Raw genomic sequence first — 15,569 nt, 5'->3', positions numbered from 1 at the left:
GAGTTATATACACATTAGGCAGGCTTAGGGCTGGGTTAGTTACCTGTCCTGGTCATAATTAACCACTACATTTGGTATATAAATTGCAGCATGTCAAAATGGTATAAACAAAATCGTTTTTAGGCCTATGATGACACATATGTTTTCTGCAAACATTGATCATTATTTCAAATTGTTAATGCAAATGAGGACATTGTTTTGACTGAAAGGAATAAATTACAAATTCGTGACCGGTTTTACGTCAGAGATTTTCCAGGAGTCCTTCTGTATACTAGGAATCCTCTACCTGTATTGTGTATATATACAGACGGACTTCTTCAGACACAACATACATAGTGATATGCTGAGCATCATGAGTGTGTATTACGCTGTACTGATATGTATTGTAGTCCTCAGCAGGATCGAAGCTCAAACAAAGGTAAAAACTATTAACGTATATTCATATAAACACTGCATCTAAAACATAGTTTAACCGTAGGTGATGTTTTAGCCTGGAAAAATCTATAGCCATTTTGTCAAGTGCAGTATCAATAATAATGAACAGATTTTGTTATTAATAAACAAACTCATTAATTGATTTATCTAATTAGTCTTAAATTTAAATTTTCGAAATGATATATGTTGAAAGAAATATTATTGTGCATACGGAGAACGCAAGTGGCTTTGTTGTGTATTTCATGATAGCTGTAAGTATGTTTTAATCGGTATGTGATCAAAGTCATATAATAAGTTAAAGTCTACAAACGTTAGTTTGTCATTAAACGATAGACTTTATCTTGCGACATCAATCTATAATGATAATGACAATACAATATACAACCATATATAAGGTTGACCTTGTCCTCGGTGGTGTACGTCTCAATGACGACAGTCTGATACTGTATTACCTGGACCTGCGGTAAGATGGTAATGGTGGATGACAGTTTATGCCACTTTTACGCTTTCCTTGACGTCAGTATTTCGACACAATTGTTTGTAGGATTTAGATAAAAATCAAATGAAAATATAAATTTCTCATGATTTGCCTGTATCGTATGTTTTTGATTTATTAATATTCCAGAAGCCGAGAATCTACTTTCTTCACGTCAAGTCCGATATCAGATATAGGTTTGCTACTACAGTCGTCACCAGTAAAGTGGTGAACCCTGACCTTACGGCGCATGAATCAACATTTGACGTCACACTTCCAAACGAGGCATTCATCTCTAACTTTACATTGTAAGTGTTGATGTGTGAACTTGTGTGTGGTTAGACGAGTATGACAAACGACAAACCATTAACGTTTATCATTATAACTAGAGAGTTTGTTTGTTATTTTGTTTTCAATTTAGTCCTACGACAAATACTGTAGTAGGATAAAAATATCAACTTCTCTTAATAATATTCAATAGTTAGGATTTGTATCTATAAAGTGTTCATGATCTTTTTTTGTTTTTGTTTTTTTTACAAACAGGAATTGAAGTTTCATAAGATTGTAGTTATATACATATATGTAATAAATAAAAACTGTAATCATCTGATAATTTTGATCAATATTTTACAAATGCTGGATAAATAATTTATATATGAAATATTTATTTAAAATCAAACGTTTTTATCTTTTTATAAGTTGGCCGTTATAACTAGCATGTAATCCAATAGGCTTAGTTCTGCAATCCGTCTAAAACATCCATTTGCTGGACAGGAGTAAACAAATTGGCTAGAATAACAGAAATTTACGGTATAGAATATGGTGTGTACTTTGATATATATTTACCTGTTTCCAGAACTGTGGGGAACGAGGTATACGTTGGTAACGTCACGACGAAAGAGACCGCCCAACAGGTGTATGAAAAGGACAGGAGTCAAGGCAAATCTGCCGCACAGGTCTCTGTCAAGTAAGTTAATAATGGATGAACGGTACCATACAAAAACAAAATATTGACGCTCTTTTAAAATCCAATATTGCAAATTACAATATGAATTGAATGATAGGGATTTTGTACCTCCCCATCCAGAGTTGTACATCCCCATCCAGATTTTGTACCTCCCTATCCAGAGTTGTACATCCCCATCAAGATTATGTACCTCCCCATCTAGATTTTGTACCTCTCCGTACAGGTTTTGTACCTCTTCAACCAGATTTTGTACCTCTTCAACCAGATTTTGTACCTCTGCATCCGGATTTGTACCTCTCCAACCAGATTTTGTACCTCTCCGTCCAGATTTTGTCCCTTTCCGTCAAGATTATGTACCTCCCCATCCAGATTTTGTATATCCCAATCCAGATTTTATACATCACTGTCAAGATTTGTACCTCTTCATCCAGATTTTGTACCTCCCAATCAAGAAGTTGTATCGCCCCATCCAGATTTTGTACCTCCCCATAAAGGTTTTGTTCCTTCCAATCCAGAATGTTTACCTCCCCATCCGGATTTTGTACCTTCTACCCATATTTTATACCTCGAGTGCCCTCCCTCATATATTATCATACTCAATTTGTAATAAACGATCATAATACTTCACACTAATAATAAAATAAAATAGTAATAACATCTACGATGTATGTATGATCTACTCCGATACGTGATACAGCAGTTTATACAATCTACTCAGATACGTGATACAGCAGTTTATACAATCTACTCCGATACGTGATACAACAGTTTATACAATCTACTCCGATACGTGATACAACAGTTTATACAATCTACTCAGATACGTGATACACCAGGTTATACAATCTACTCCGATACGTGATACAGCAGTTTATACAATCTACTCAGATACGTGATACAGCAGTTTATACAATCTACTCCGATACGTGATACAGCAGTTTATACAATCTACTCAGATACGTGATACAGCAGTTTATACAATCTACTCAGATACGTGATACAACAGTTATACAATCTACTCAGATACGTGATACATCAGTTTATATAATCTACTCAGATACGTGATACAGCAGTTTATACAATCTACTCAGATACGTGATACAGCAGTTTATACAATCTACTCAGATACGTGATACAACAGTTTATACAATCTACTCAGATACGTGATACAGCAGTTGATACAATCTACTCAGATACGTGATACAGCAGTTTATACAATCTACTCAGATACGTGATACAGCAGTTTATGCATCTTCGATATGATTGCAATTCCGAAAAGAAAAAAACAAAACATTCAGACAGTCGTCACCACGTCAGCATTTGATTCAAAAAATATATCACCACATGGAGCTGGACGCACGCCTAGGTTATGGTATAGTCTTCCTAGCGAAAGTATTGTTAGTTTACTGCAGTTTAAATTAATAGCGATTCTCAGTGATTTAACAGCTTCATTCGTCTGTTTTTCACAGGCCAAGGGAAACAAATACGTTCAACATTCAAATTAATGTTGCTGCTGATGACAAAGTAACATTTGAACTACGCTACCAGGAACTACTTCAACGGAAGTTGGGTGCCTACAGTCACTTGATCTACTTAAAGCCAGGGGAGCCTGTGGCGGACCTCAGGATTGAGGTGGATATTGATGAATCTAGAAATATAACGAACTTGAAAATCCCACCAATCAAGAGCAACTTGTTCACAATAAAGGATCAAAAAGGTAAAATAATAATGATAATGAGATATAAAATATACCAGTTTATCTTCAAATTCACAAATTCGTATTAAGATTATTTGCCAGGATATGGTAAGACAAATTTAGATTTCACAAATAAATATTTGATGTTCTTCAATCAGGAAAGAAGATTTTTATTCGAATAGCATGTGATAGTTGCAGGTTACTTGTTATAGTATTTACCTGTGAAAGTACTTACCTGTATTGTACTTGCCTGCATGAGATATATACCTGTGATAGTACATACCTGTGATAATATCTACATATGATGATATTTACCTGCGATAGTACATACCTGTGATGATATTAACCTGTGATGATATTTATATTTGATAGTACATATCTGTGATGATATCTACCTGTGATGATATTTACCTGTGATTGTACGTAGCTGTGGTAATATCTACCTGTGATGATATTTACCTGTGATTGTACATATCTGTGCTTATATCTACCTGTGATGATATTTACCTGTGACAGTACATACCTGTGGTAATATCTACCTGTGATGATATTTACATTTGATAGTACATATCTGTGATGATATCTACCTGTGATGATATCTACCTGTGATGATATTTATCTGTGATAGTACATACCTGTGGTGATATTTACCTGCGATAGTACATACCTGTGGTGATATTTACCTGTGATTGTACATAGCTGTGGTAATATCTACCTGTGATGATATTTACCTGTGATTATACATATCTGTGGTAATATCTACCTGTGATGATATTTACCTGCGATAGTACATACCTGTGATAACATTTACCTGTGACAGTATTTCACGTGTAGGTGACACCACATTTTTTATTTTGTTGTTATAATTGATTGCACACAGGGAGCGAGTGTTTCAGGCAAATGTTTCTTTAAAGTGTTGATATAGTTTATACAAGTCTATCTATGTATGTACACAACTTAATAGTAAAAAATTGGTGACGATTATTTTACGATATACTGGTTTATAATGTAATTATGGAATTTATTTCCTCAGATGCCGATGCAGCTATAACCATCACGCGTCCGTCCCCAGAGAGAGCTCACATCTTGTTCCAACCTAGCCTTAATACACAAACAGCAGGCAACTCGAACGGCTTAGATTGTCAGTTCAAAGTCAAATATGACATCGATAGGAACTTTGACGGCGGTGATCTCTTGGTGAGTTGTGTTTCAAAAAGCAGCTCGAAAATATAACTATCAAACGATGATACACCTATCTGAGATTTTGACTAAATATCAGATGTCCAACGATGCTAAATATAGCTATCAAACAATAACACATCTATCCGAGGCTTTAACTAGATATCAGTATTTACTGTACACATTTGTGGTCAATACTGCAGATGTTTTCAAATTGACCAATAGTTATTTTTTATTTTTCTCGATGTTTCCTTAGTGGCTAAACATTACTTCCAACATAATACAGTGTGTATGGTTTTCTGTAATTTCATTTAACTAGCATTAAGTTAGTTTCTAGATGTTGCAATGCTTTCAAAAATCACGGTTTAATATATGTTACAGATTACAATATCAACAAACATTACTTGCAAGTAAATTGTAATTGAGTGTTATTAGTGAAAATAATGTGTCAAATCATTCTTGTCAGCGTTGCATCACTATTATCGTACATATGTACTGTTTTCAGATGGTAAATGGCTATTTCGTTCATTTCTTTGCCCCGAGTGGCTTACCACCTAAACCAAAGGACGTTGTATTCATATTGGATAAAAGTGGATCTATGCGTGGGAGAAAGATGGCCCAGCTGAAAAAAGCCATGTCTACGATCTTATCTCAGATACAATCCGAGGACAGATTGAATATTTTAACATTTAGTTCAAGTATTTATCCATGGGAAATGGAGGCAAAGCTCCTTTCTGCATCTCCAGGGAATATTGAACGGGCAGATACGTATGTGAAACACACTTTAGCAAGTGGAGGTAAATACAGACATTTGATAGATAACGGTTATCTATACATATTATTTAGGTAATATTTTCCTGTTGAAACGAATAGAAGTTCACTGAATTATTTTGTTTTTGTATTTGTAATTTTCCACATCATACTACGTATAGGCATGACAGATCATATGTATTTTATACATAACCTTATCTACTGTTAAATCAGCATTGATGTTGCGATTAATGGGATGTTTAACTATTCACTGGGTACAAACATTGTTGTTATTTATGTATCGTTTGACAGGTACAGACATTGATGTTGTTATTTATGTATCGTTTGACAGGTACAGACATTGATGTTGTTATTTATGTATCGTTTGACAGGTACAGACATTGATGTTGTGATTAATGTTTCGTTTGACAGGTACAAACATTGATGTTGTTATTTATGTATCGTTTGACAGGTACAAACATTGATGTTGTGATTAATGTCTTGTTTGACAGGTACAAACATTGACGGTGCACTCAGAAGAGGAGTTGCCTTGTTAGACGAACGGAAGGACAAGACAAGAGCGCCTGTCCTTATATTTCTAACCGATGGGGAGCCTACGGTAGGACAAAGAAATCCAGAGGAAATACTTAAGAACGTTATGAAATTCAACGAAGATAACATACCTATTTTTTCTCTTGCATTCGGTGGTAATGCAGATTATAAATTTATTAAAAGACTGGCAGCTCAGAACAATGGCTTTGGGCGCAAGATCTATGAGGACGCTGATGCTGCCCTTCAAATCTCAGATTTTTACTCCGAAATTTCAGCAGTTCTCTTGCAGAACGTCACATTTAGATATCTTCCGGGCTCTGTGGATAAAAACACATTGACAAAAACGATAGTCCCCAACATGTTTCAAGGATCTGAAGTTGTTGTAGCTGGTAAAATGGCGAACGCATTGACGTATGATATCAAGCCGAACGTTATCGCTACTGACTCTAACGGTTTGGTTACTCTTGACGTACCTACAGACGGAGTGATACATCTCAATTCTACACTAGATTCCGACAGTTACTCTATCACAGAAAAGATATGGGCCTATCTTACCATTAAACAATGGATACAGAAGAGGGACGGATCGACAGACGAAACAGAACAAGGGAAACTAAAGCAGAATATCATAACAATGGCGTTAAAGGTACTGAAGCTAGGTTATACCGTCATAATAATTAAATATAATATTTTCGACATTATACTAAATTTGATATAAGATAATACTTATCACACCTAATTTAAGAGTTTTAATAGTTATTAATGGCTATGTGGTATTATTAAACACCGTCAACAATGATCAATATTCTACTAACCGTCGGTAATAATTATACATGTACATGTTTATATTACAGTACAACTTTGTAACTCCCTTTACATCAATGGTGGTGTCATTGCCGGATAAACTACAATCGTCGGCCGTTGATCTCCTCCCGGACAGTCCTGGTAATTACCTTCATATCAACAGCTTTTTTTGTTTATTAATTATGTTATTAGTCTAGCTGCTCATATTTCATCCACAGTGTATAAATTGTATATTTTTTCATGAATTGTTTCCGTATATTAACTTTTGAACTAGAATTACGGTTTGATCGATCAGTTCGTGCCAGTCACCTATCCTCATATGACCTTATCCGAAGCCAATATTCACCAACGTGTTGTGATCATGTACTCGATACACAGCGCAGAAAAAACGTATAGTGTAATAGACTGTATAGACATGCCTTTATAAAATCATTGTACTACATTATACTGTTTGTATTGTAGAGTCTGTGTCTTCTGGATCACGTTTTACTGGTCTTCCAATGGCCACAGGACAACCCGTCCAAATGGCTCGTTCATTTCCCCCCGCAAGATCGCGTTCCTTCTTCACGAGATCTCGTTCACCATCTAGGTTACGAAAGTGTAAGAAGTTAATATATTAAAAAGTCACCTAGCGTACTTGTCGCAATTTAAATTCAGAATAATTAAATGGTAGATATCTTGCTTGAGGTGGATACTAGGACTTTAAACCAATCAACCACTTGATAAATTCTGATGATATTGTTAAGTCATTGCCAATATGATAAATCAAGAAAAAGAAAAAGTAAAGCATCCTGATCAGTCGATTTCACATTTCTTCGTTTACATCCTCCATATCACTTAAAAGTAAAGTGATTCTATATTACGGATTGTAATTATAAATCAGTTCCATTTGCTTTCAATTATTATTACAGTACTTTGTTTGAATATTTTAGTCGGTAATCGAAGAATGAGTCCCGTACAAAATCAAGTAGCATTCAGCCAGAATTCAAGGCCAAGGCTCCACTCTGTCGGTCGATTTAATGCTTTGAAAAGAGGATCGTCTTTCGGTCCCCTAATCAGACGTGTAGCTGGTGCTGCTAAATCAAACAGCAACAGTTTCAAAACATCATCTCAGAATACTGGAGGTGGTTCGTCATTGGGCGTCTCTCCTGGTAAAACTCGGCCTGTGACAACACCACACAACAGGAACACTATGAAATCTACAACACCACAACATGAAAGTACTTCCGGTAAGTTATTGTTATCACATTGTAAATATAATGAATGACTTTCGTTGAATAGCGACACTTTCCGTAATCCAAATTCAAGTACGGTATACTCTCATCATCGATATAATTTGTTATGCAAATATCACTTTTATTGAAAGGACTTTGTTTCACACAGAAATTGTTATCAATACCGGAAGTGTGATAAAGCGGTATGTCACATTGATGGTCGAACAGCATTAGCAGGTTGACTTCCTAATAAAGTTATTCAAGGATATCACAGCTACGTATGTTAGGGGTTTAATGCATGTCAGTTGTTTGACGGGTATTGAGAAGTGACATGCTTCTTAAAGTCTTTAAAATTTAAATAGTAATGAATATATGTTAACGTGCATGATTCCTTTCTTTTACAGGTTACACTCTAGGTGGAATTAAAGGTATTGAGCTGCCATTGTGCTTGAAGAACCCCAGTCAGGCCGACGAGGCAAAGCGTTATACTCTGTTTCGGGACATAGACACGGGTAAGTATAGTACATTAGATATATCAGTAAAGGACCTAAACATTGTACTCTGTTTCGGGACATAGACACGGGAAAGTCTGTTACATTAGATATATCAGTAAAGGACCTAAACATTTTACTTTGTTTCGGGACATAGGCACTGGTAAGTATAGTACATTAGATATATCAGTAAATCGAAAGGACCTAAACATTTTACTTTGTTTCGGGACATAGACACGGGAAAGTCTGTTACATTATATATATATAAGTTAATTGAATGGACCTAAACGTTTGAAAATAACTTATATTCGCAATATTGCTACTGATCAAACGTATTGATAATATTTGCATTTCTAAATAATGTTTTCAAAAACTATTTCAATGTTTAATATAGTATTCCGAAATTAATACACATGGGCGATGCATTTGTGAAATTGTCACTTTAAACAAGAAATAAGTATGATAAGACTAAACTGTTACATGCAATATGTTAATAAGATGATACATTTACAGGGACTCGTGTAAAAGTCAGGTTTACACACTCTCAAGATGGAACAACACGCATCAATTACGTAACGATTGATGCCAAGACCGTGACCGAGTTATTCCCGACACATCTCGTTGAGAATGGGGTGAGACATGCATGGAATTCCAATACATTTTTCACATACGTGCAGGGAAGCCGAGGGTCCGGAGTTAAACTAGAAGTGACGTCGCTAAACAATAACAGGCTCATCGTTAACTTTAATTTTACGGAAAACACATCTGAAAACATCGAGGGATCCCTAGGTAAGTTTTTTCTCAAATCATTTTGATACATGTTCACTTTAACTATTTTTATTTTAAATTTATATTCTTAGCACTGGATATTTAACGACATTGCATTGTAGTAATGGGCATTTAACTTTATTGTATCAGAAGCATTAGACCTTTACTTACAGTTTATTTGTGGCACTAGATCCTTTACATTTAACTACAATGTGTGTGTGGTACTGGACATTTAACTACAATGTGTGTGTGGTACTGGACATTTAACTACAATGTGTGTGTGGTACTGCAGACATATAACTACAATGTGTGTGTGGTACTGGACATTTAACTACAATGTGTGTGTGGTACTGGACATTTAACTACAATGTGTGTGTGGTACTGGACATTTAACTACATTGTGTCTGTGGTACTGGACATTTAACTACAATGTGTGTGTGGTACTGGACATTTAACTACAATGTGTGTGTGGTACTGGACATTTAACTACAATGTATCTGTGGTACTGGACATTTAACTACAATGTGTGTGGTACTGGACATTTAACTACAATGTATCTGTGGTACTGGACATTTATCTACAATGTGTGTGTGGTACTGGACATTTAACTACAATGTATCTGACGTACTGGACATTTAACTACAATGTATCTGTGGTACTGGACATTTAACTACAATGTGTGTGTGGTACTGGACATTTAACTACAATGTGTGTGTGGTACTGGACATTTAACTACAATGTATCTGTGGTACTGGACATTTAACTACAATGTGTGTGTGGTACTGGACATTTAACTACAATGTGTCCGTGGGAATGGTACTGGACATTTAACTACAATGTATCTGTGGTACTGGACATTTAACTACAATGTGTGTGTGGTACTGGACATTTAACTACAATGTATCTGTGGTACTGGACATTTAACTACAATGTGTGTGTGGTACTGGACATTTAACTACAATGTGTGTGTGGTACTGGACATTTAACTACAATGTGTCCGTGGTACTGGACATTTAACTACAATGTATCTGTGGTACTGGACATTTAACTACAATGTGTGTGTGGTACTGGACATTTAACTACAATGTGTGTGTGGTACTGGACATTTAACTACAATGTGTGTGTGGTACTGGACATTTAACTACAATGTATCTGTGGTACTGGACATTTAACTACAATGTGTGTGTGGTACTGGACATTTAACTACAATGTATCTGTGGTACTGGACATTTAACTACAATGTGTGTGTGGTACTGGACATTTAACTACAATGTGTCTGTGGTACTGGACATTTAACTACAATGTATCTGTGGTACTGGACATTTAACTACAATGTGTGTGTGGTACTGGACATTTAACTACAATGTGTGTGTGGTACTGGACATTTAACTACAATGTGTGTGTGGTACTGGACATTTAACTACAATGTGTGTGTGGTACTGGACATTTAACTACAATGTATCTGTGGTACTGGACATTTAACTACAATGTGTGTGTGGTACTGGACATTTAACTACAATGTGTGTGTGGTACTGGACATTTAACTACAATGTGTGTGTGGTACTGGACATTTAACTACAATGTGTCTGTGGTACTGGACATTTAACTACAATGTATCTGTGGTACTGGACATTTAACTACAATGTGTGTGTGGTACTGGACATTTAACTACAATGTATCTGTGGTACTGGACATTTAACTACAATGTATCTGTGGTACTGGACATTTAACTACAATGTGTGTGTGGTACTGCAGACATATAACTAAAATGTGTCTGTGGTACTGGACATTTAACTACAATGTGTGTGTGGTACTGCAGACATATAACTAAAATGTGTCTGTGGAACTGGACATTTAACTACAATGTATCTGTGGTACTGGACATTTAACTACATTGTATCTGTGGTACTTGATATTAAAGTACATAGTATCTGTTTCACTGGACATTTAATGACATGATATCTATAGTACTGGACATTTAACTACATTGTATCTGTGATACTGGACATTTAATTACATTAAAGCTGGTCCTGAACATTTAATTACATTATATCTGTAGTACTGAACATTTTATTACAATGTTTCTGTAGTACTGAAAATTTAACTACATCGTATCTGTAACAGTGAACATTTAATTACATTGTATCTATAGTTCTGGTCATTGTAAATGTGATATGTTTTCGCATTTTATGATATGACTATGCTTTGCATTAATACATCAAATTAATATATTTCAGTGTTAATAAAAACTGATTGATAACCTCTCTATGTTTTTTCAGCTCTTCCGATTAACGGCACCATTAAAGATAATCCCAATCTAAATACATTTCCAAACAGTCAAATCAAAGAGCTTTCTTTGCTGGCTAAGAAGTTAGGGAGTGTCCGACTGATGATGATACCGGTGGAATTAAGTACCGTAATGAAATGTTGGGTTGTCCGATCTACACTTCCCTGGGTTTTATAGCCGACGGTGTGATAATGGATGTCGACAAATCGATAACGACATGTGGTGCTGGAGTATCCAACGTCATTCCAACATGTGATACTATAGCCGTTTTCATGTTGAATTTAACTTTCGGATTCTCGAATTTTCCCGTCAAGGAGAACTGTGATTACAGAGAGTGATTTAATTGCTAGTGAAACAAACATCATACAGTTAAATGGATCTCAAAATGTTTTCTAATAAAAGCATTTTCAATCATTTAATTACTCCGGTGACAGATTCACTGAATTCAGTAGCGAATGTTTTAAGGTAAACTGTCAAGTTTTATACACCTGTATATCTTAGAAAAGTATTGCAAATCATTTATTTCGTTATTTCTAATACAATGTAGTTGTTCTGATGTGACGTGATGTAATTGGAAAATAATGAAAAGTAGATTATTGAAAAAATGACAAGGATTAATGATTCAATTCTTTTCCTTTGTAAGAGAGATTTTGTGTAGTTGCTAGTTGGTGCGAGCGTTGAGAATAATATATCGGGGTATATCGTAGCTGTCTTTGTGAGGTCAGTTCCTTGTGATTCGGACCTTCATATGTGTTTGTAGGATTGGCTTGTTGTACGGATGGGCTCGGCGAGTGACTGATCATCTTTTTTTGTTATCATATCATGAATTATGTCCTGGATATATTTGTTATTATTTTAAAGAAAAATAAAAATCCATGCTTTGATATCGATGTGTTGTTTTCATTTTGAGGCTAAATGACGTAAAATGAACATGATCGACTTCTCAACGTGACATGAAAGTGGTAGTTAATACATCTAACCGACCTCAACGTGACATGAAAGTGGTAGTTAATACATGTAACCGACCTCAACGTGACATGAAAGTGATAGTTAATACATCTAACCGACCTCAACGTGACATGAAAGTGGTAGTTAATACATCTAACCGACCTCAACGTGACATGAAAGTGGTAGTTAATACATCTAACCGACCTCAACGTGACATGAGAGTGGTAGTTAATACATCTAACCGACCTCAACGTGACATGAAAGTGGTAGTTAATACATCTAACCGACCTCAACGTGACATGAAAGTGGTAGTTAATACATCTAACCGACCTCAACGTGACATGAAAGTGGTAGTTAATACATGTAACCGACCTCAACGTGACATGAAAGTGGTAGTTAATACATCTAACCGACCTCAACGTGACATGAAAGTGGTAGTTAATACATCTAACCGACCTCAAGGTGACATGAAAGTGGTAGTTAATACATCTAACCGACCTCAACGTGACATGAAAGTGGTAGTTAATACATCTAACCGACCTCAACGTGACATGAAAGTGGTAGTTAATACATCTAACCGACCTCAACGTGACATGAAAGTGGTAGTTAATACATCTAACCGACCTCAACGTGACATGAAAGTGGTAGTTAATACATCTAACCGACCTCAAGGTGACATGAAAGTGGTAGTTAATACATCTAACCGACCTCAAGGTGACATGAAAGTGGTAGTTAATACATCTAACCGACCTCAAGGTGACATGAAAGTGGTAGTTAAAACGCCTGAAAGTCCCTCTGTATCCTTTAGGACAAAACCAGTATAAATTCTGAGACAAACATGTTTATATTGCATAGAAATGAGAAGATTATAGTAAATAGATTGTCATTACTACTCATATATAACCTAAACATAACCGAAATGACAACAATAAATCAATTCAAATCGATAAAAGAATTAAGATAGGAACCCATAAAATTTACAAATTGTATCGCGTCAATAAAAATGTCACAGGCATTTCACTAAACGTAAGGGTCACGTCACCAAAAATATCATCAGAGGCATTTCAGTACATATCAGAGTCACGTAAACAAATATACATGTATATCAACAGAGGGATTTCACGGAATGTAGTATGAAAAGGCTGTCAGAATGTATGTTTCTTTTGAAACCTACTTTTGGACCTACTTTGTTTTATTACGAAACGTAGTTAAAATAGCGTTGACAACAGAGGTAGGGGATGCACAAAAAGACATTGAGAAATAACCAGTACACATTCAGGATATTGGTTAATTGTTCTGATGGCCGGCTGACTCCCTATCTCAATTATATCGGATCTGAGTTAAACAAGCAGACGACATTCCAAAACCACAATCCGGTACAACGGTACATTCCAATCGATGATAGAATCTAGTTTTAAAAAACACAGACAGACACTTTGTCAAAAACTTTATATGATATGGGACTTCTTAAGCTATTTCTGATGGAAGAGAACGAGAATCATAAAATCCACCAAATGACCCATCTGAGCATTCTTCACTTCTGACAAAGTTTGTTATAGGAATTCAAATCAATATGGGTCTCGTTATGAACCAACTTCGCTGCGCGGATTCATAAGCCCGTTTGACAGGGATATAGGCTATATGATTATATATTATTTTAAATCATGGGCTACTTTGACTTTGGTTCGCCCAAGTCCGGGAGGTTCCCGGGAGGTAAAAACAGAGATACATGTAGCTCAAGAGGGAACCAAAAATGTGTGAAAATACCGATTCCCTAGACAGACGTCCCATTGCATTGTACTTATTGGAATAAACCTAGTGACCCCTTTTAGATCATCAGTTGAACGCATGTGGTTTAATGTTGCATCTATAATTACTTTAGTAGCAGAACAAAAATCGTTATGTTTTTAAGTAAATTCATTATTTAATATTTTCCCCGTCAGCTCTGTTTGTTTTCTCGGCCGGATTTTAATGTTAGGTGTCCAACGTCCTTATCGGGATGTTTTCGTCGGTCCTCGTGTTCTCTCAGTGTTTTAAGTATCAAATTCGACATATAGAAACGAACGAACGCTGAAAGACGAATGCGATGGATCGTTCTTAATTCAATCAATTATTTACAGAAGATTTCCAAAGATATAAGGTATAGTTAAGTTAAGAAGTTTTGTATTGTACATGCAAGTTTGTGGATTCAGCACTGTGGTAAAACCACCATCCTCGTCGTTGCCATGATAGCCGATCCAAGCTGGTATCACGAATGCACTGACAGCTTACTAAGCTTGATATCCTTGAGGATATAAACACCAAGTTCGAAACCCTTGACACCAGTATGTGTTTATTGAAGGATGAACTCGCAAATATTGTCTCTAAAGTAAAGCGACATAGCGACATTCTAGTGAGGGAAGAGGCCCATCATCATGAAATAGATGATCGTGTTTCATATATTGAAACATTGAATAGTGATCTCGAACGGGAGAACTACGAGCTCAGAGAGCAATTCCTGCGACTCCAAACCCATTCCATGAAATATAATTTGATCTTTTCGGGAATCGCAGGTGAAGGCAATGTTGACGAGGAGAACACAGAGGAGGTTCTTAAAACCTTCATCGCTCAGCAGCTGGAGGTAGCAGATGCTAGAGACATAGCGTTCCAAAATATACACCGTCTTCGTCCGCGTCGTGATGGAAAACCGCGCAGCATTATTGCCAAATTCGTAAACCACCACGACCTTGACCGTGTGTTAAAGGCTGCTCCCGAAAAACTACGTAACAAACCAGAATACTCCATACAGATGCAGTACCCGACGGAAATTAGTGACCGTCGGTCCGCCCTTTATCCGGTTATGAAAGAGTTTAGGCGAAAAGGGGACAGGGCCAAAATAGTCTACGATACACTATATGTGAATGATAGACCATACTACCCACCAGAACTCCCTGGAAACCGGCGAGATTTCCGTCAATCCTCGGATAGTCGCCACCCCAATCAGCGTGCACCCAGAGGCAACCA

The 15,569-nt window shown here is 36.2% G+C and overlaps 1 protein-coding gene across 1 annotated transcript; it reads left to right on the top strand.

Moving 5' to 3' along the window:
• LOC117331280 (inter-alpha-trypsin inhibitor heavy chain H3-like) lies at nt 1-12,502 on the top strand. The gene is made up of 13 exons (XM_033889887.1): nt 1-418; nt 1,061-1,218; nt 1,767-1,877; nt 3,347-3,594; nt 4,607-4,770; nt 5,258-5,549; nt 6,015-6,700; nt 6,909-6,999; nt 7,321-7,458; nt 7,791-8,087; nt 8,477-8,584; nt 9,077-9,352; nt 11,611-12,502. The coding sequence occupies exons 1-13, from the start codon at nt 341-343 to the stop codon at nt 11,793-11,795; spliced, it is 2,832 nt and encodes a 943-aa protein (XP_033745778.1). The 5' UTR covers nt 1-340; the 3' UTR covers nt 11,796-12,502.
• The last annotated feature ends 3,067 nt before the right edge of the window (nt 12,503-15,569 follow it).

This window comes from Pecten maximus, chromosome 7 (assembly GCF_902652985.1).
Source record: "Pecten maximus chromosome 7, xPecMax1.1, whole genome shotgun sequence".
NCBI lineage: Eukaryota > Metazoa > Mollusca > Bivalvia > Pectinida > Pectinidae > Pecten > Pecten maximus.
Note: the sequence above shows the minus strand (reverse complement) of the source record. Positions and strands in the feature narration are given on the sequence as shown.

Excerpts from the sequence above, each read along its gene's own strand:
- LOC117331280 (XM_033889887.1), top strand. The coding sequence starts at position 341 with ATGCTGAGCATCATGAGTGTGTATTACGCTGTACTGATATGTATTGTA. Across the intron at positions 5,550-6,014 it reads ACACACTTTAGCAAGTGGAG|GTACAAACATTGACGGTGCA; the intron begins GTAAATACAGAC and ends CTTGTTTGACAG. Across the intron at positions 8,585-9,076 it reads GTTTCGGGACATAGACACGG|GGACTCGTGTAAAAGTCAGG; the intron begins GTAAGTATAGTA and ends ATACATTTACAG.